This window comes from Ovis canadensis, chromosome 19 (assembly GCF_042477335.2).
Source record: "Ovis canadensis isolate MfBH-ARS-UI-01 breed Bighorn chromosome 19, ARS-UI_OviCan_v2, whole genome shotgun sequence".
Taxonomy (NCBI): Eukaryota; Metazoa; Chordata; class Mammalia; order Artiodactyla; family Bovidae; genus Ovis; species Ovis canadensis.
In genome coordinates this window covers 63090409-63111345 of record NC_091263.1, presented here as the reverse complement: position 1 = coordinate 63111345, position 20937 = coordinate 63090409, and the positions used below count along the sequence as shown (strand labels likewise).

At 52.6% G+C, this 20937-nt stretch overlaps 1 protein-coding gene across 3 annotated transcripts in view; it reads left to right on the top strand.

The window, feature by feature from the left end:
• The first annotated feature begins 398 nt into the window (after positions 1-398).
• The window catches only part of NISCH (nischarin), a 57943-nt gene continuing 37404 nt past the window's right edge, over positions 399-20937 (top strand). Inside the window, exons 1-13 of one of the 3 annotated variants that reach the window (XM_069562130.1) lie at positions 399-693; positions 2766-2849; positions 3494-3676; positions 11922-11970; positions 12873-13036; positions 13423-13518; positions 14847-14942; positions 16371-16523; positions 17622-17690; positions 18186-18371; positions 18523-18651; positions 20020-20133; positions 20414-20525. In XM_069562130.1, the coding sequence (XP_069418231.1) occupies positions 598-693; positions 2766-2849; positions 3494-3676; positions 11922-11970; positions 12873-13036; positions 13423-13518; positions 14847-14942; positions 16371-16523; positions 17622-17690; positions 18186-18371; positions 18523-18651; positions 20020-20133; positions 20414-20525 (1531 nt within the window). In that variant the 5' untranslated portion in view covers positions 399-597. The remainder of the gene's footprint in view (positions 694-2765; positions 2850-3493; positions 3677-11921; positions 11971-12872; positions 13037-13422; positions 13519-14846; positions 14943-16370; positions 16524-17621; positions 17691-18185; positions 18372-18522; positions 18652-20019; positions 20134-20413; positions 20526-20937) is intronic. The other 2 variants (XM_069562129.1, XM_069562127.1) reach the window with 2 other exon arrangements.

Sequence of the window (20937 nt, the reverse complement as noted above, 5' to 3'; positions counted from 1 at the left end):
GAAGTCACAGAGCCTACACCAGTTCCCTGCCTTGCCTGCCAGCCATTGCATGGATTAACCCACTCAATTCTCTAGAAAGTCCATTTGACAGAGATATCTGAGTCTTGCAGAGGTTAAGAACTAGCCCAGAGTTACAAATCAGATCCTCCTTCAACACACTCCAGGGAATGAGACCAAGAGGTAGGTGAGATGTAATTACTGTCGCTTTTGCGGAGAGGGAAACTAAGGCCAGGCGTGGCAGTGACTTGCCACGGAAGGTGCAGGGCCATCCCTTTCGAGTGCCAGAGCCCAGAGCAATTCCTGCCCGAGCCTCGGTTTCTCCCGAGCTGCAAGGCGCGCGGCGGGCGGGGCCCCGGGGACCGATTACGCAATCGAACCGTCCCAAGCGGCCTGCGCACGCGCGCCGCGGGCCCCAGCTGTCAATTACGTGAGCGGGGCGGAGTGGGGCGGGGGCGCGAGAAGGCGGCGGGGCCGGCATGGCCGCACGGCTCGCGCCGGGGGCGGGGGGCGGCGGGGGCCAGGGGGCGGTGGGACGCTGACCCCGCCCCCTACTGCTGCCAGTCTGCGCCGGGCGGCGGCGGCGACCGAGCCCGGAACATGGCGGCGGCGGCGCGCAGCTTCGGGCCCGAGCGGGAGGCCGAGCCGGCCAAGACGGCGCGCGTCGTGGGCTCTGAGCTCGTGGACACGTATACGGTGTGCTGGGGGCCCGGGCTCCCGAACTGGAGGTGGCGACTGGGACCTGGAGTCTTGAGTCGGGGGCGGGGGGTTGGGGTGGGCTTCTCGGCCCCTCAGCTGGAGAGGAAGATGTCGGGGCGCTGCGACTTTGAGGAGGGGGCCTGGGATGGCAGAATCTGGGGAACGGGCGCTTGGGCTCCGCGGGTCTGGAAAAAGGGTCTTGGGGTGGGGCGCAGAGAGGGGGCTTAGGAAGGGTATGCGTTTAGAAAAGGAGGCTAGGAATGGGAAGGATCAAGGGATAAAGGAGGCCTGCAGAGGAGAGGGGTCAGGTTGAGGCGGAGGCTCCCCTGGAGGGGCGCCGGCCTGGGAGGACATGACAGGGGGTCCCGGAGAAGGGGAATTAGGAAAGGGGGTCTTCGGATGGTATCAGCGGAAAGGGTTAGGGCGCTGCAAGCCGTGAAGAAAAAGAGGGGGCGGGGCCTTGGTCTGGGGGCCCTTGGGGTTGCAGTTGACATTTGCTCATAAGTGAAGGGGGCATCTGGGGGCCTGGGCGCTCAGGCAGAGACAAGAATAGAGGCGAGTGGAGCCCAGACCCCGGGGATTGAGGGGGTGGCTCAGGACTGAGAGTCTAAGAGCCCGGAACTTTAGGGGTCTTCATGGCTTTGGACTGGGGGTGAGAGAGAGCGGCTCACTGCCCACGCACACTTCAAGGCTGTGGAGGAGATGCAGGATAGAAAGGGGAGAAGTCGCAGACTGTGATGAAGTAGGAGGCCCTCCTGGGTCTGGGTGGGCTTGGGCGCCTATGGGCCTGGTAGGCTGCCTAGCAGGGACTGGCCCCAAGGTGGGGGTGGCCTGAGCACCTCTCAGCCTCCTGTCCTTTGTTCTGGGACCATGGTGAGTTGGGGAAGGGGGCTTGGCTCTGCCTTCACCCCACCTCCTTGGCCCTCAACCTAACCCTCCTGAGGGTCATTTTTCTGGTTCTTTCTCCTTTCCTGGGCAGGAGGAGGGGGAGGGAAATGGTCAGGCTGTGGAGGGGCTCCTACGGATCCTGGAGCAACAGGCCTGCTCCTCAATGGAGGCTTCAGTTGAGTTGATTATTTTCTCCTCCCCCTTCTGCGTGTTGCAGAGAGGGGTGGGGTGCGAGGACCATGGGGCCTCATCCAGGTGAGGGCTTAGCTCTGGTCCGCCATCATGCATGCACTGTATCCACCTGGAGGGTCAGCTCCAAAAAAGCTCTCCTTGACCACAGGGCTGAGGCCTTCCTCTGAATGGGTGTTGGGAAGGTGGTGATTTTGTGTCCCTTTGTCTGGGTATGCTGAGTTGAATAATTATCAACACCTACCTTTGATTGATCACTTACTACATGTCAGGCCCTTTACAAAGCATTTTGCATGCATTACCCTTGATTCTTAATCCTACTAGATTTTAAGATGGGAACTGAGGCTCAGACAACTTAAGGCTCCCAGTCACTTACATAAGTTGACATACATACATAAACTATAGCCAGGAATGGCAGAACCAGATTTTGAACACAGGTCTTCCTGGCCCGTTCCCTTCTGTTAGGGCTTAATTATCTATCACTGCCCTCCTCTGAGCGTCTAAGTGCCGTGACTCCTGGCTGTTTTCAGCTCCTGAACCAGCTGAAAGTGTTGGAGAAGGACTTGCTTCTAAGGTATAGTCAGGGCTCCTGAGAAAGAACTAAAGCAGAAAAGCTGGTCCTGCCAAACCTGACCCTGTTTTGCCTCAGAAGGAAAGGCCTTTCTTGCAGCTCAGGTTGGATTGGACTTTGAATTACATGGAGGCTGGAGTTTAAAAACTGAAGAGATTACTTAATATGATAGCTGCCTTTTTTGTTTTCTCACTGTTGGATAGGGGTCAGACTTATCCCATATGCCTGCCAGATCCAGTGCTAGGGCCATGGAGGAGGCTAAAAGGGGGCCCCTGCTTCTCAGCAAGGGTCAGGTACAGAGGCTAGTGGGCAGGAGCAACTTAACTTTGGCCTGGGGGGTTTGGGTGTCCTGCAGCTATTGCTGAGGGTGGGGTGGGGCTTTCCTTACTGCTGGCTAGGCAAGGGCTGTTTTCCCTCTTAGGTTTACATCATCCAGATCACTGATGGGAGCCATGAGTGGACAGTCAAGCACCGGTACAGTGATTTCCACGACCTACATGAAAAGGTAATTGAAAATTGGGGGTTTTTAGGCCAAGTTCCTATTGTGTCGTGGGTTGGTTTTAGGGCAACAGTGGTTTATTCATGTAAACAGCAAAAAAAAACCCAAAACCAAACCCGTTGGATCCTGAAAGTTCAAACCTTGCATAAGACAGTGTGCAAGGAGTGTATTTGAACTTCAGTTTTAAGATTGACAGTTGTAGCTAGGATATGAGATGCTGGGATAGTTTCCAGGGGAGGGAGCAGGTTTCAATTTGTTCCGCCTGAGTATACCTATTCCAGAACCTGTGCTTTAGTATCTGGCTATAATTCTTTCTTTGCGTTTGGAGAGAGCTGCCTTTCTCTGGGTCATTTGTAGCATGAGAATTTTGTTGTGGTTTGGAGAAGATGGTGACTTCAGGGGCTTTGAGGTATTACTTTCCTCAATGTCTCCAGAGTCTCTTGGTGGAGCTCACTGTCTAGAATTGTATTGGTGTTTCTAGTGCTAATTAAACTTGAGGCCAAGCCCAGGTGCACTAGTTTGATCACTAACCGTGGTGCTCCTGCCACGATGGGCTTCATAGCGAGCACCTGCCCTCAGCTGCTTACCTTGGCCTTGCACCGTTACAGAACCTCTTGGTCTATGGTTGACATGCTTATGTTTTCTTACAGCTTGTTGCGGAGAAGAAGATTGATAGAAATCTGCTTCCGCCCAAAAAGATAATTGGGAAAAACTCCAGGAGCTTGGTGGAAAAGAGGGAGAAGGATCTAGAAATTTATCTCCAGACACTCCTGGCCACCTTCCCTGATGTGGCCCCCAGAGTGCTGGCCCACTTCTTGCATTTCCACTTTTACGTAAGTTCCTCTTGGGTTTTCTCCTTCGCCTACCAGCCTGTAGCCGCCAGAGCTCCAGGTAGCAAACCCTGTAGACCTCAGCTTTGAGAGGTCGGCTGGAGCTGGAGCCTGCGGTTAGTAGATGGAGGAGCATCCTGGCGGGTTGGGGCTCAGAGCGTGTTCGTAAAGGGATTTGCCTTAAATTAGGCTGACCGGCTCTGGCCACAGAGAGGTTTTCCTCCACCACAAGTTGTTTTGTTTAGCAAAAATGGCCTGTGGGTGTTTGAGCAAGTTTCCATCCAAATGGATGGGGTTAGATTAGAAAAGCTGACACCTGGCATCGACTGTTGTTGAGTTGTTGGTTCCCAGCTCAAAACTAATTAAGGGATCCATCTGTGTTGGCAGAATATTGCCATCTTAGGGCGTCGTCAGAGTCCAAGGTGCTGAGTGAGGGTAGGTGGCTTCCTCCAATGGGAGTGTATGTCTCAGGACAGCTCTGCACTCCCTTCTGGATGGAGGAACAACGGTCATGGGCTGCTGGTGACAGTATGAGTTGTCACCCTTGAAGGAGGGAAGTTTGGTGCAACGTGAAACCAAAACGTTAAACAACCCAGTAATTTCATTTCTGAGAATTTATTCTAAGGGAAAAGACTGGGTGACTGAGAAAAGGATATAGGTGTAAAGGTAGTCATTCCAGGATGATAATAAGATGCTGAACAGTCAAAAGCCCCATAGGAGGCGACTTAAAAAAAAAGGGTGCTAGCATGGAATTGGATATTATACTGCTAGAAAAATGATGTAGGAGAAGAAATACATTACTAGATGAAAAGAGCGGGGCAGAAAATGATATTAGGGTATGGTCCCATTTTTATTTAAAAAAGAAGTTTGTATGAATATATTTGGGAAAATTCTAGAAGGTTATACATCAAAATATTATGAGGAGTTGTTCTGAGGTAGTAGACTTTTGGATAATTTACATTTAATTATTTTCCTTTTGTGTGATGAAGATAGAGGAAAAAAAACCAAAATAACCCACTCCCTTTTCAGGCTTGCCTTTTAGGGAGGGACCTGTGGGTTGTGGTCTTAAAAGCCCAAACTTCTTTAAAAAATAACTGTCTTGAGATACTTTCAGAGTGAGACAGCTGAACCTTTCTTGAAGTGTTAGAAGAACCTGGAAATTTGGTGATGGCACTAGCAGTGGGCCACTCAGCTTGGAGGAGCCCTGTGGGAAAAAAGACTGGCATTTATAGATGGGAGCTATATATGTGTATCTATCTTTGGACTGTGTTTGGCATGTACCAGTAATGTATGTGGTTAGCAGTAGTTTTCCTGTTGTAGACTTCTTTTTTTCATTTTCTTTCCTTATGTGAAAAACAAAAGTCCATTTCTTATGTGAGTTTTTCACAACTGGTTAGTGTTTTAAGAAACACTGTCCTTTAAGAAAGCTTTGATTAGCTATTTAAGGTTAAAGTATAATTCATTGCTTAAGACCTGGGCCTTTGAGGCAGTCTCCTGGCTGCCTCTGAGTATGGAAAGGCCTGGACTGCTTTTTGTTTTCTAAATAATTTGTGTGTGAATCGTTATTACGTTGGTTGCACTGGGTCTTCGTTGCTGCGTGCCGGCTTCTCTCTAGCTGTGGCGGGCGGGGGCTGCTCTTTGCTGTGGCGCACAGCCTTCTCACTGCGGCGGCTTCTCTCGTTGCGGAGCACAGGCCTCAGTAGTGGCAACATGCAGGCTCCGGAGCTGCGGCTCTCAGGCTCCAGAGCACAGGCTCAGTAGGCTGTGGGCTGCCACTCCCTTCTACAGGGCATCTTCCTGACCCAGAGGTCGGGCTTAGTTGCTTTACCCCTTGTGGAATCGTCCCAGGCCAGGAATCGAACCCACGTGCGCTGTGCTGGCAGGCAGATTCAAGTTCAGTGAGCCACCAGAGAAGTACTGGGCTGCTGTTCTGAGATAGATTTGCCTGAGGCCCTCCATCTGTGGCGGTTCTGGTTTGAGGCATGTTCTACTGCTTGGAGCAGTTTGAACATATTTGAAGTAATTATTATCAAAAAGACCTCTTGGTTATATAAATCCAGAGTTCTAAAAAAGTGGTTGATCTGTTGTTAAGCTAAATCACTGTTGCTTAGCTGTGGCACTGTTGACGTGTTGGACCAGGTGATTGGTGTGGCGGCTGCCCTGTGCAGTGCTGAGCAGCATCTCTGATCTCTGCCCACTAGATGCCAGTAGCGCCCCGCCCTCCCCAGTCTACCCCCCAACCCGCCACGCTATAACTACCAAGAGTATCTGCACACATTGCCAGATACTGCCTGAGGGGCAAATTGCACCTGACCGAGAATCACCATATTAGATCTTCAAATGAATTTGGACAGACAGGGCCCAAAAGATTTGTCAGCTTTTTTACAGACTGGGAGCCCTTAGGGAAGGTTTCTGGTAACCTTCCCCGCCATCAGTGTCCTCTCTGAATTTACTCCCAGTGTAGTCCACCTCTTGTGGGGCTGACATTGGACAGGGTGGACCCAGGGAACCATATTTGGCTGGCATGTGGATTTTTTTTTTTTGATTCACATACAAAACTCACTCTTACAAAGCGTACAAGTCCCTGGTTTTTAGAATATTAACAGAATTGTGCGTCTGTCACTACTGTCTTAATTCCAGAACGTTCATCACACAGGAAGGAACTGTAGCCATCAGCAGTCACTAATACGCTTTCGTAATAGATGGGTGTGCATGTTCTGAACATTTCATATACGTGGAATCGTGCAATATCTGACCTTTTGTGACTGACTGCTTTCACTGAGCATAGTGTTTTCAAGGTCCATTCATATTGTAAATGAAAATAAGCACTTCAGTTCTTTTGTGGTCAAGTACTATTACATTGTTTCAAGATACCATATATTGTCCGTTTATGAGTTAATGGACTGATAAATTTAGCTTGCTTCCAGTTTTTGGCTTTTATTAAATAAGACTGCTGAGAACATTCATATGTTTTTGTGTAGACCCATACTTGTGGCTCAGCGGGTAAAGAATCCGCCTGCAGTACGGGAGACCCGGGTTCAATCCTTCGGATGGGAAGATCCCCTGGAGAAGGGAAAGGCTACCCCCTCCAGTATTCTGGCCTGGAGAATTCCATGGACTGTAGCCCATGGGGTCTCGGAGAGTTGGGCACGATTGAGCCACTTTCACTTCACATACTTTCTGCTGGGGCTTCCCAGGTGGCCCAGTAGTGAAGAATCCACCTACCACTGTGGGCGATGCAGGTTCCATCTCTGGGTCAGGAAGATGCCCTGGAGAAGGGAACGGCAGCCCACTCCAGTACTGTTGCCTGGGTAATCGCATGGACAGAGGAGCCTGGCAGGCTACAGTCCATGGGATCACAAAAAGAGTCAGACACAACTAAGTGACTAAAGGATAACAACATCCTTTGTTGGGGATATACTAGGAGTAGACTTGCTGGAGTGTATGATAACTGTTTATGAGGAACAGGCAAATTTTCTTTGGTAGTGGCTGCACCATTTTATTGAGCTGGCCAGAAAGTCGGCCAGCCCAGCGCATTCCTGCCAGCAGTGTGCAGGCTCTTAGGCTCCCACGTCTTCGCCCACACTTGCTGCTGTTCACTGTAGCGATCCTCATGGCTGTAACATGGTACCTTGTGGTTTCAATTTGCATTTGGCTAATGACGAATAATGTTGAGCTTTTTTACATGTGCTTGTTGGTTATTTGTATATCTTCTTTAGATAAAGTTATTGAAATCTTTTGCATTTCAAAAAATTAGGTTGTTGTTGAGTTGTAGGAGTTCTTTGTATACTCTGGATATTTAAACCCTTACTAGAAATACGATGTGCAAATATTTTCTCTCATTGTGTGAATTGTCTTAGTTTTCCTGATTGTATTCTTTGAAACACGAGTTTTCGGTTTTGATGAAGTTTACCCATTTTTCCCTCCAGTCACTTACGTTTTTGGTATCATGTCTAAGAAACCAAATCCAAGATAGTAAAGATTTGCAACTATGTTTTTCTTCTAAGAGTTTTATAGTTTTAGTTCTTGTATTTAGGACTTTAACCATTTTGAGTGGATTTTTGTATATGGTGTGAGGTTGGGGCCACCACCTTGGGGCAGGCTTTCTGACAGGCAGGCAGAGCCGTTTGTCTCCCAGCCCTGCTGCTTTGTGACAGTTTATTCAGAGGCAGCCATGGAGCCTCTGTGTGTCTCAGTTCCTCTTGTGAGTTGGAGGGGGGATGATCCCAGGCCCTTGTGAATTGCAGGAGCCGCTGCAGTGAAGGTGAAGCGCCCGGAAGAGTCTGGGCTAACGGCAGGGGCTCTCCAGGTCCCAGCCAGTGCCAGCTATTCTGGTTAGGAAATGCATTCACTCCTTGTCAGAGGTGGCATTTATATCATTTTGTTATCTTGAAACCAGTTGGGTAGAACAAAGACACTTTTTGAAATTTGAAATCAGAGTAGGACAGAACCGTTGCCATCCTAAAGGTAGCTTTTGGTCGTTTGTTTTAGTTGCAGAATACAGGCTGTACGTGATAACTGATATCCTTGTGGGTTGCTTACAGTCTTGGAGCTCTCTGCAGCCACAGTTGACGCTTGAATCTCTCAGTGGGGAGTTTTTACTCACACAGTGTTCCTGACTTCTGCTGGTGTGCCTCATGCAGGCATGAAATACGTTATCATGGACTCCGACCCCTGTGTGTGTATGTAAACCACACAGTGACGTGTAACTCAGCCCCTTGTTAATGCTCCAGTAGCACACACGCTGTGCTCCAGCCTGTGCCAGGCAGGAGCGTTGGACTGGCCTGGGGTTATTCACTGAGTAGGGTCTGTGCTGCAGGGGGTTCACAGACCTGCATGTGCTAACATGCTGTCGGAGCAGTGGTGTCCGAACCACAGCCTAACAGTCTGTGGTGCATTTGTGTGCATAGCTCACTTGGTAAAGAATCTGCCTGCAATGCGAGAGACCCCAGTTCGATTCTTGGGTTGAGAAGATCCGCTGGAGAAGGCATAGGCTCCCCACTCCAGTATTCTTGGGCTTCCCCTGTGGCTCAGCTGGTAAAGAATCCGCCTGCTACACGGGAGATCTGGGTTCGATCCATGGGTTGGGAAGATCCCCCGGAGAAGGGACAGGGTACCCACTCCAGTATTCTGGCCTGGAGAATTCCATGAACTGTATAGTCCATGGAGTCGCAAAGAGTTAGACACAGCTGAGCAACTTGGACACAGCTGAGCAACTTGCCCTACAAGGGTGCTGCTCAAGGGTGCAGACCAGCACGAGACCCTGGTAGGTGGCTGATTGGTTGGAATGTAACATGTTTGGAAGTGGGTATTTTAGTTTTTAAACACCTATTTTTTTTTAATTGAAAAAATTTTGGAACTATAAAGAATGTCTTTTACAATTTTAATTTATTTATTTTTGGCTGTGCTGGATTTTCGTTGCTGCAGGCAGACTTTCTTTACTCCTGGCGAGTGGGGGCTGCTCTTCATTGTGGTGCGTAGGCCTCTCACTGCGGTGGCCGCTCCCACTGCAAAGCGTGGGGTCTGGGGCGCACGGGCTTCTGCACCGGCGGTTCCTGGGCTCTTGAGCACAGGCTTAATAGTTGTGGTGCCTGGGCTTAGTTTCTCCTTGGCATGTGGTATCATCCTGGACCAGGAATCAGACCCACGTCTCCTGCCCTGGCAGGTGGATTCCTTCCCGCTGAGCCACCAGAGAAGCTCCCTGCCATTTTTTTTTTTTTAGGGTATTTCAGTTCAGACATCTGTGGGACCCTGAAGTATTTCAAGTCCTTTCAGCAGGATTGGGTGGAGTGTGTGTGCGTGGGGGAGTACCCGTTCGCAGAGGAACCTCTGGGTAGAATCTGCAGGAGCTTTAGCTGGGACCCACTGATGCCCCCGTTTCCTCCTAGCAGGAGGGAGGTCCAACCCTGCTTACACGTGGCCACAAGGCCACAGTTGAACCAGAGTACTCTGAGGAGGCAGACAGAATGCTTCTCTGAGAAGACTTATACTGTGGATTTGGGGACTGAGGCCTTTCTTTGTTTCCCCTTTAATTAAGAGTCTCTCAAGGTGAAGATCAGCCAAGGCAACTAAGTAGATAGTGTTGCCTAGTATAGCTGCAGGGAGTGCTTCCTGTAGCCCAAAGGGAGGGGCAGAAGAAATTGTCTACTTTTCAGATTGCTCAGAAGTGGAAACATGCTCTTTGTTTAGCGTGAGTCCTTGGCCCTCACTATCTCCCAACTTCCTGGGTCTTCCGGAAATTCCAGCCCTATCTCCTCAGCTGGGCTGGTGTTGACGCCAGCTGCCCAAAGAAATGTAACTTTGAGGATAAGGGTTGCTGGTACTAAGCGTGGGCTGGGGCCCCTTTTCCCATGTGAGACCTAGTGTCCCTGCTGGAAATGGAGAGGCTGGGGAGCTGCTCTTGGGGACTGGAGGTGGGTGCGGATCGGAAGCCTCTCGGGAGTCTGTGTCTTTCAAGGCTGTCCAGGCGATGGGCGATTCTGACTGCACACCAGATGGGGAAGTGCCGATCTGGAGAAGGGGCTTGGTTCTCAGAATGTGGGTAGAGAAATGAGCTTCTAGGTAATTCCACGGTCTTCCTGATCTTCAGTTCTTCATAGCAGCCGAGGAAGTAACTGCCCAGCAATTAATTGAACTGTTGCGGGAGACTGACGTTGGGCTTCCGAGTGAACTGATGGCCTGTCCTCTCACTCACTGGAGCCTCTCTGGCTCAGAGCCTGCTATTTCCTTCTGGTGGCCCTTTTACATATGACCCTGTGTTTTGCTAGACTCTGAGCCCCCTAACAGTGGAGGTGTGTTCGCTCATTTTTCTCCCTTTGGCTTTTTGTTCATTTATGACAATAAGGAGGAATTCGTCTCATACAAGCTGAATTTCAAGCAGATGAAATAAGCACATTTTTAAAAAACAGATACCTTAGAGTACTAAAAGGAGAAATTAGGGGAGTGTCTTTATAATCTTAGGATTGGGAAAGAGGTCCCAGAAGTCACAAAGGAAAAGAATCACAGGTTAAAAACATGTAAACTTGACAGACCTCCCTCTGTCAGGAGAACTGGTGTGAACACACATAAAGGGCATACGCAGACGAGGAAAAGACACTTAGATATTTGCGGCATACAAGCAAGCATTAGGGTGTCCTGTATGTGTGAAAGGGAAGCGAGAGAGACAGTAGGAAAACAGGAGAAGGACGCTCTGCTGCTGCAGCCTGGAGCCTTTCAAGTTCTGTAAACGCACTGATTGCGTGTCCTGGTGGCAGAGGTGTTCCTGTGAGCTATGAAGGTGATTGTGCAGTTCTCATCTGGACCTGTTTACAAAAGTCCTGTTGGCTGCCATCTGTCAATTAGGTACGGTTCTTACCCGCAGGATGTGGGGTTGCAAGCCCTGGGGCTCTAGCAACCCCAGGGTTACACCACTGAAATGCTGAGGCAGTCAGCTGTGTACTGAGAGAGGCTTCACAGCTAAGCATTTGAAAGCGTGGCTTTGCGAGAGGATCGCAGCATGTCCCACCTTAGTTTGCTTACCTGTGAAATAGGATTCAACATAAGAGCCTCCTGGCCTAAGGGACCGGGAGGATTGAGTGAGCCTCTTGGTGGGGAGCGCTGAGGCCATTGCCTGGTGTGAATTAAGACCCAGCACACTGGCTGTAATGTGACTGAAGGTCACCCTTGTGTGCTGCCTTTACCCCATCGCCCTGAAAGGGAATCCTTTCCTGCCTCTTTCTCATGACCCTGGGCTGAGCGGTGCGCTCAACAGCCTTGGAGGGACAGCGCAGGAAGAGAGCCGGTGCTTACTCTTTCCTCAGATACCTGTGGGACATGAATGTCAGTAAAAATGGTCACTCCCAGGCAGGGCGGGCTCTGTGAGGCCCGTTTTTCCCCCACCAGGGGAATGGGAACCTCTTCTCCAGAGGAAGCAGGGCTGTCTGTCTGCCATGCCTCTTAGTAATCTCCCAAGGCCAGTTTTGGGAGCTGTTGACTTCCCAGCCAGCGCCTGACGAGGCCAGGCTTTGCGGTCTCGTGGGCCTGGAGTTCCCAGCCCATGCCGAGTGGCCTTGGAGCTGGTACCTGCGCAACTGGAAATAGTCTTTTCCTTTCTGGGCTGCTTGATTCACTTTAGATTTACTCTCTCCATTTTGTTTTACTTCTGGAGAGCTGGCTTTGCAGCAGTGGAGGGAGTAGATGGCAAGAAAGGTGCAGGCCCCAGTGGTGGGGAGCAGGGGAGTGTCCTGACTGGGTTTTGTTTTCTCTTCAGGAGATTAACGGCATCACTGCAGCACTGGCTGAGGAACTCTTTGAAAAAGGTATATAGCCAGGGGTCCTTGAAATACTGGATGCAACTTGGCTAGCCCTGTTAGGCGGCCAAGGGCCCAGCACTCCATCAGCCAGGACCCACTTTGCCAGGGTTCCCCAGATCCCTGGACCTGGTCCACAGGCAGGCCTGTGCAGCTGTCTGCTCTGCAGGTCTGAGGAGCTTCACCTCAGGATCCCTGGGCCCCTGTCTGTGGGGGCTCTGTTCTCAGGCTCAGGTTGTATTCCAGGGCCTTCTGATGGAGTTCTGGAAGGTGGGTGGCACGCTGCCCTCTAGCACTGGGTTTGTTCTTACCTAAAAGGGTTCAGATGGCACCGAAGCTGCCTCAGGGTCATGACCCTGCTGAGAACAGGGTGTCTTACTGCTCCCCTGAGAGAGGGCTGGACAAGGACATTGAGGATGAGCGGCCCAGTTGGCTGTCTGAGGGTGCATGGGTGGAAAGCGCGAAAGGAGGACCCAACACCAGTGTCTGGCTCAGAAGCCCCTCCTGCTCTCGGGCCCTGCACGGTGCTGGCACCTTAGGTCTCACCTAACCTTGAGACATCTGCGTCTTAGAGGTTACAGCGGGCCATTGCCCTTAGTGCTGCCTGTCCTGGCTTTCTCCTGGCCAGGGCCTCAGATTGTAACTCAGTCTCACCTCGGAGAGTCTCCCCAGAGCAAATTCCTGTGGCCCTTCCCTCCTTTGTAATCACGTGTCCTGGGTTAACCCTGAGCTGTCAGCCCAGGAGGGAGACCGCTTCCGCGTGCTCAGGAGGGTCCTTCCTTCGTCCTGATTCGGTGTGCATGGTGGGTGCCAGCCAAGTGCTTGTTCACTGTTGGCCACGTGGGCAGGTACCCTGGCTGCACGGCGGGGCTGGGGCCCAGTGCTCACGTCTTGGGCTGCGGCTGTTGCAGGAGAACAGCTCCTGGGGGCTGGGGAGGTCTTCGCCATTGGACCCCTGCAGCTCTACGCAGTCACCGAGCAGCTGCAGCAGGGAAAGCCCACATGCGCCAGCGGGGATGCCAAGACTGACCTGGGGCACATCCTGGACTTCACCTGTCGCCTTAAGTACCTTAAGGTAAAGCTGTGGGAGCCTGGTCATGGGGAACTGCTCAGTCGTGGGCACAGCTCGTGACCTGGGTGTGTGGGGTGTGTTCGTGTGTGTGTGTGTATACATTGCAGGCCCTAAGGAAAAGGAGACGGTTGGTGATCTGGGCACTGTGCTTCCGCCTCTGAGCACCAGGGGGCAGTCATGGTCCAGTGGCCCCCTACTTTGAACCTTGGCTTTAGCCTTCTTTGTGGATCATGGAAGTGCTGAGTGGGAATCCTTGCCCAGACTGCCCCCCGCAGCCTGGCAAAGCTTGGAGCAGGGTTTGGCAGTTGCTGCAGCACTGCTCGGTGAACACGGATGGGAAGTGCTGGTTGCCGCAGCATCCCTAATTCACACCATTTATTTGGCTGTAGGTTTCTGGCACAGAAGGACCTTTTGGGACCAGCAACATTCAGGAGCAGCTCCTGCCTTTTGATCTGTCCATATTCAAGTCTCTTCATCAGGTGGAGGTAAGGCCCGGGGCCCCTGGAGTGCAGGCGGGACTGTGCCCTCGCAGGATGGACTGATTTCTGACCATTCTGTCTGTGCCTAGGGAGTGTTCCTGAGGTTGAGTGTCTGGATTTAATCATAAGGCACTGGTGCTTTTGAGTCTGCCAGTGTGTGGCAGATTCCATTTAGGGGAGTCAGGCGCTGTGGAGGCAGAGAGAGAGGAGCTTTTACTGCCCCTGGCCGGTCTGCACATCCCCACCCCGCAGCATTTGGACAGGTTGGCGCACTGGTGCCCAGCTTCTCCTGGGCTTCTTCATTGCTCGAACTGAAGTGCTAGGAAGTCATCCTGTGGGTCACACAGCCAGTTCCATGTCTGCATCTCCCAGGGCAGACCAGCAGAGGGGTTGCAGGATTCTCTGCTCTCTGCCGTGCCTGTACCTAACAGGAAATGCTTTGCATTACTTACTGTGGAACTCCTGGGTTCGCAGTGCCAATTTTGTTACCTTTTTTTTTTTCTTGTTTTTTTTTTTAACAAGAAGGGGACTCAGTAGAGAACAGTGGAAGACGCTTTAACAGCAAGTTCTCGAGCATGGCTTTTGTGTGCAGCCCTGTTCCCCACGTCTCATATTCACTCCTCGATGAAATCTTCTCAACAGCCACGTACAGTGGGCACTTACATTCCCATTTTACAGTTGAGGAAACTGAGGCTTAGTGGGGTAAGGAAGTTTGGCCAGGATCACACAGTTAAAAGGGGGGGGTCTAGTGTCTGAGCTCAGCAGAGTCTGACTCTGCAACGTGCCGGGCCTGTCTCGGGAGGTCCCTTGAGGACCCTCCCTTCAGTGGGCATCTGGTCCTCGACCAGCACAGGCAAGTGGGGCTGGGTAGTGAGAGGAGCGCCTGGCTGGGCAGGCTGCGGCTCTGCCAGGCGGGGCCTGCGGGTGTGTAGTGTGGCGCTCGGACAGGTGGCTTGAGGCAGGTGGTTTGGCTTGGCCCCTCCTTCCCCCTGCGAGGCCACGAGGCCAGCGGCTTCGGGCAGGTGATGTTCCAGAGGCCCCAGCTCTCCAGCTCTGGAGCCCCTGGCTCTCACTTTGTGTCCAGCTACCAAGCCCCAAGCAACTGTTCAGAGAAACAAGTTTGTGTCTCTCTGTCTCATGGGCTACTTCAGAACATGTCTAGTTAGCACTAAAAACAGGAAAGCAGAGACTCAGGGTTTGAGTCACTGCCTGGCTCGAAGGATTTGGGGTCACTGATGGTTGTGCTCCTTTTGTGTGTGGGTGGTGAGCATCTACTTCGTGGGACTTCTGTTGGATGACGATGCCCTTCTGAGACACAGCTGTTCTTGTTCCAGATAAGTCACTGTGATGCCAGGCGCATCCGGGGGCTGGTTGCATCCAAGCCCACCTTGGCCACGATGAGCGTCCGTTTCTCGGCAACCTCCATGAAGGTAAGCGTGACCTGGGTGCCGTCTGAGGGACAGGACCCTGCACTGTGGTGGCCTCACTGCGAATTATGCAAAATCTGCCACCTGTCAGGAATCAGAAGCTAGACTTTCCCCTGGGCAGCTGCACACTCCTGTGGGCCCTCCGAGTACTTGACAGTCCCTGAGATGCCTCAGGCTACATCGTCATCCCAAATCAACACTGTTAAACTTGAGATTTTAAGAGCAGGGTAATCCCCACCCCTCAGAAAAAGGTCACTGGTTTTTAGTAAATTTTCAGCAGCACGAGTGTTGGAACATTTGTTAGATGGATGGATGGGAATGTCCTCTATGGAAAGCCCTGGCTCAGCACTCATTTGCGTCTTGTCCTCAGTGAGCTTGAATAGGCAGGCGGGGTCGTGTGTGCTGGGCCCTGTTGTTTATGTGTGAGTGACACAAACTCACAAACCAAGTATGTAAGAGGTTTTTTTCCTTTTTTTACATTTTTATGGTTTGCATCTTAGTAATGACTTGAGTTCCAGGTGTCGCTAGTGGTAAAGAACACGCAGGAGATGTAAGGGATGCTGGTTTGATCCCTGGGCTGAGAAGATCCCCTGAAGAAGGAAATGGTAACCCACTCCAGTATTCATGCCTGAAGAATCCCATGGACAGAGGAGCCTGGCAGGCTACAGTCCATGGGGTTGCCAAGAGTCGGACGTGATTGAAGTGACTTAGCAGACTCAGTAATCTTAAAGTTCTTCTAGAAAGAAGCATAGTGTTACTTTTAGAACTTAGAGTATCTGATGAAGATTTAAGTTTGATGAAAAGTCTTTCTCTTGAGGCTGCTGGCCGAAAAGAGGCAGCTTGTTTCAGGCAGCTTTGCCCCTCTGGGAGGTACTCCCTGCTTTCCTGCTCAGGGAGCCCAGAGTGAGCCATTGAGAGAGGAGAAGTCTTATCAAAGGGCATCAGAAGCCGAAGCGAGGAGACCTGCCTCCTTCCCAGTAGACAGTGCCCCCGTGCTCCCTGCTGCTCCCCTGTCTCAGCCCTGCTAGATTCTACCCTGTGAAGTAATGGTTAAAAGGCCCATTGTCAGCCGCGGGGGCCACAGTGCCAGCTTGTAAAGCACGGTTGCCTAGAAACAGCAAATTCTGACCTTCAGCCTCCAAGATTTAAGCCAGAAAAGGCATCACTGTATAACGAGGCTCTTGTGAGCTGGAAAAGCGTTTGCTCTTGCAGCAGGGCCAGAAGATATTCCAAGTGGCTGTTATGTTTCTAAGCTCTTCAGTTATTTCACAATCGTTTCGAGGCATATGAACCAAAGCCCCGTTTTAATGCAAGTTCACTTCCACATACTAAATATGCTCCAGCCCTTCCTGAAATTTTGCAATGATTGTGTTCCCAGTGAGTGTTGCATGAGGGCTACCATGGGGGTGCTCACCAGATGTTCTCACACAGGAAGTCCTCGTTCCCGAAGCCTCGGAGTTCGATGAGTGGGAGCCAGCAGGCGCAGCCACGGAGGGCCCCGTGACTGCCGTCATCCCCACATGGCAGGCTCTGACCGCTCTGGACTTGAGTCACAACAGCATCTCCGAGATCGATGACTCTGTGGTATGCCCTCCACGGCCTGACCAGACCCTGGGGTTGGGTGTTTAACCTTTTACCAAAAGGACTAACGAAGAACTGTATCTGGTGCTCTGTGCCTTGCCTGCAATTCTTAAGTTAATGGGGTTATTTAAAAGTTATTTAAAATCTTAGGGCTTCCCTGGTGGCTCAGTGGTAAGGAATCCGCTGGCCAATGCAGGAGCCACTGGTTCAACCCCTGGTCCAGGAAGACCCTACATGCCTCGGAGCAGCTAAGCCCGTGCACCACAGCTACTGAGCCTGTGCTCTAGAGCCCCGCAAGGCACAGCTCCCGAGCCCACGCTTGGCAGCTGCTGAAGCCCACGCGCCCCAGAGCCTGTGCTCCACAACAGGGGACGCCACCACAATGAGCAGCCCGAGCTCAGCCGCTGTGGAGGGCAGCCCCCGCTCACTGCAACTAGAGAGAAGCCTGGGGAGCAACGAAGACCCGGCACAGCCAAAAATAAATACTTTTTTTTTTAAAAGGAGGCTTAGAACGAAATGAAGTGTATTAATTGTGTGTGCATTTGATAGCATAGACACAGTGAGTGGTGAAATTTATTCCCAAGAAGGGGAGCAGAAAAGTTAGTCCATAGGTTCCAGGGACGTTCCTGGTAGTTCAGTGGTTAAGACTTTGTTTCCACTGTAGTGGGGACAGGTTTGATCCCTGATCAGGGAACTAAGATCCAGTGTGCCTCACAGTGCAGCCAGAAAAAAAAGAAAAGGTTCCAGATGTTCCCCTGTAAGAGTGACGTCCAGATGGTATTTGGGCAGGAGTGTTTGTGGGTCTCGATGGGGGTGCAGAGTTGAAGAAGGACATACCTCCTTCTGTCTGCACTTGCTGTTTATCACTTTTACAAGCCAAGTGTTCTGCGAAAACAGTGCGTCGCTGCTCAGCACCGGAGGCCCTCTGTTACTGAGGATGTGCTGCTGGCTGGGCCCCGGGAGGTGTCGCGTCAGGGGCCCTGCACACATGGCCTACCTAGGAGTCTGTGGTCAGGCAGAAGCATCTGTCCCTCCTGTGTAGGGGCCGGAAAGGGTCCAATCTCCTAGGGTAACGTCAGGTCTTGTCTTTTCTTTCTCAAGAAACTGATTCCAAAGATTGAGTTCCTGGACCTGAGTCACAATGGAGTGCTGGTCATGAACAATCTGCAGGTGATTAGTGTCTTTGGAGGCCTTTACTGTCTGTGAGCTTCTTACAAGGTCCCGTTCTCCTGAGATCAGGAGGCTGACGTGGCCTTGGGTGTCTTGGGGTTTCTCTCATGGGCACTTGAAGGGTATCTGGGTGTACTAGAGGTTTGTAAAGGCAGAGCTGCTGCCGTTCCCTTTGGTTCGCAACAATGCAATGAGCCGTGTTGCTCTAGCTCCCAAAGTATAAATACACATTGGACAGGATAAAGATGATGCCTCAACTGTGAAGACCGACAGCCGTGTTTTCAAACCCTGCCTCTACTCCTACCCTGTGGGCTGTGTTGGCCCTGTAAACCTGTGCAGGGAAGAAGAGTTTCCCTTCTGAAGAAATGTTAGCGGGAACAGCGAGCCTGCAGAACTAGTCGTTTAGGTTGGCGGGCCCATTATACCCTTCATGTCAGTGCCCACTGTCTGACCCTTGACCTTAACCACACGACCCTGTTGTTGATGCCGCCACAGCACCTGTACAACCTTGTGCACGTGGACCTGTCCTACAACAAGCTGTCCTCCTTGGAAGGGGTTCACACCAAACTGGGGAACATCAAGACCCTAAACCTGGCAGGCAACCTCCTGAGGAACCTGAGTGGACTGCACAAGCTCTACTCCCTGGTCAACCTGGATCTCAGCGACAACAGAATCGAACAGGTGAGCCGTGCCCCAGAAGGGGCACGGGGTTCTGGGGAGGCTGTGCCTCGACGTTGGTCACTTCGGTGAGAACGAGGGGCTTTTGCTGGCTGTCGCTCGTGTTGTCGCATTGCTGAGTTGTTAGCGAAGGGCCTCGGGCGATGCCTTTCAGATGGAAGAGGTCAGAAGCATCGGCAGCCTCCCGTGTCTGGAGCACGTGGCTCTGCTGAACAACCCCCTGAGTATCATCCCCGACTATCGGACCAAGGTGCTGGCTCAGTTTGGAGAGCGGGCCTCGGAGGTAAGCTGCTTGGGGAGACTCAGCTGCAGGTGACGTCTGCTCACGTACACCTGCCTGCTTCAGAAGGCCGTCCTGACCCTGAGCTGCCTTTCGGATCAGGGAAGTCCACTGCCTCCATAGGAAAAGGCTCCCTCGCTCCTCTTCTCTCGGGGCCGCAGGCTGCCACGCTTCCTCAGGAGGCTGACCTCATGTCACCTGCGTCAGAGCATCAGGCCTGGGGGGCTCTCCGGGAACCAACAGGCACAGCCTGAGTGTGGAGGGGTTGTCTTCTCCTTGTTAAAAAGTAACGTTTACTCTGGGCTTCTCTGGTGGCTCAGCAGTAGAGAACCCGCCTGCCGGTACTGGAGATGCAGGTTCCATCCTTGGGTCGGGACGGTCTCCTGGGGGAGAAAGTGGTAGGGCACTCCGGTGTTCTTGCCTGGGACACTCCCACGGCCAGATTATGAGCTGGCGGGCTCCAGCCCTTGACGGTGCAGAATCAGACAGAATTTAGTGACTAAACAACAAACAACAATGTTAATTGTAGGCAAGAGTCAGGAATAAGTTACTTAATTCTGAGTATCTCATTTCCTGGACGACTTCTGGCCATAAAATCTCGTCATAAACCAGATGTGTTTGCCCACCTTGGCTGGTGTCACCCAGCCCAGTATCTGCCGCCGGCTGATGGTCACCTGCCCGCCCGACAGGTGCCCTGCAGGTTCCCCGTCTCCTAGCTTCAAGCAGGCCGCGCTCCCACTGTCGCCAGACCCCAGGCCGGAAGACAGCTGGAAGGCTGTTTGCATCATCCTCCCACCCCTCCGTGTGTTTTCCGCCCCAGGTGCCCCTTTCCCCACACTGTCACCAAGACATCAGCTCCCCTCCCTCGGCCCTTGGGACCTTCCCTCGTTTGACCGCCCTGCTGTTCCCACTGCCTGCTGGCCCGTAGCTCGTTCCTGCACTTGGCAGGTGGGGTCCCTGCCTTCCTGCCTGCTTCCCGTGCCTTGGCTCTCCCAGTTCCCCAGCCCAGAAGGCTCTCCCCTTGCTCTTTGCAGATACGAGTTTCGTCACAATTGGAGGCTTAGTTCAAGGCACCACTTTCCCCTATTCCCAACCATCCCAGAGGCCTTCTCAGGGAACCCTGTGGCCTGTCTTCTCTTTTCCGAGAGGAACTCCCTGAGCCAGACTAGGCGTTGCGGGGCCTTGCTGGGTCACTCCAGGGAGCTCCAGGTCTCTTCTGCGGGTGGCAGAGATCTCCCTCCTGGCAGGCTGGGCCCCCGCAGCCCTGTGTGTCCTTGTGGGGCTGGGCCCACACCTTGGCAGGACCCCGCCATCTTGCTCGCACCATGCTGGCCAGCCCCTGTGCTGATGGCCATTTTCTGAACACCATAGGTCTGCCTGGACAACACAGTGACCACAGAGAAAGAATTGGACACAGTGGAAGTACTAAAAGCGATTCAGAAAGCCAAAGAGGTCAAGTCCAAATTAAGCAACTCTGAGAGGAAGGTGGGTCTTTGTGTGGGAGGTGGAGGAGTGGAATCCTGGCTGCACCACCCTGGCCTCCCCTCGGCTGTGCGTCCCTGTCCGTTCTCATCCGTGAGATGGGGGTGGCCGTCGGACCTGTCTCGTGGGGTTGCTGAGGGTTAGTCGAGGTCCTCCGTGTCACCGATGCGTGTGTGTGTATGTGTGTGAGCACCGTAAGCTCTTCCTCACATCTCTGGCTCTGCCCAGTTCTGCTCTCCTGGATCTTTCACCTCTGCCCGGCTGACTCAGCACTCCCCCTCAGGTCAGCGAGGATGCTCGGCTCTCTGCTGCCCCCTGCGTCAGACCCAGCAGCTCCCCACCCAGCGCGGCTCCCACCTCTGCCTCCCTGCCCCAGCCCATCCTCTCCAACCAAGGTAACCATGTGTGTGTGTCTGCCTCCCTGACAGAGCTGCACAGGCCCTGCCCAGGCCCCCAGCTGGGCTGGGGTTGGGGGAGCGGGTTTGGACGCAGGGAGGGCATGGTGCTGTCTGCACACCAGCCCCTCCTGGGGAGGCGCATGGCTGGGGGTTGCCTGGCTTGATTTCTCAGTTTGCTCAGTGAAGACTCCCCGTTCCTCTAGGGTACTGTGGGGTGTGCTCTTTGAACACGCTCGGGGCTACTGGCCCATAAGGACCCCAAGCTCCTGCAGGCAGTGTGGGCAGGCTGGCTGCCTGTTAATGAGAAGCCAGGCCTCCTGGTTACTTCCCTGAGTCAGGTGGCCCCCCGCCCCGTCCCTGTGTGGGGAATGTGCCTCATCGCCGTGGCCCTGGGAGTGTGACCCAGCCC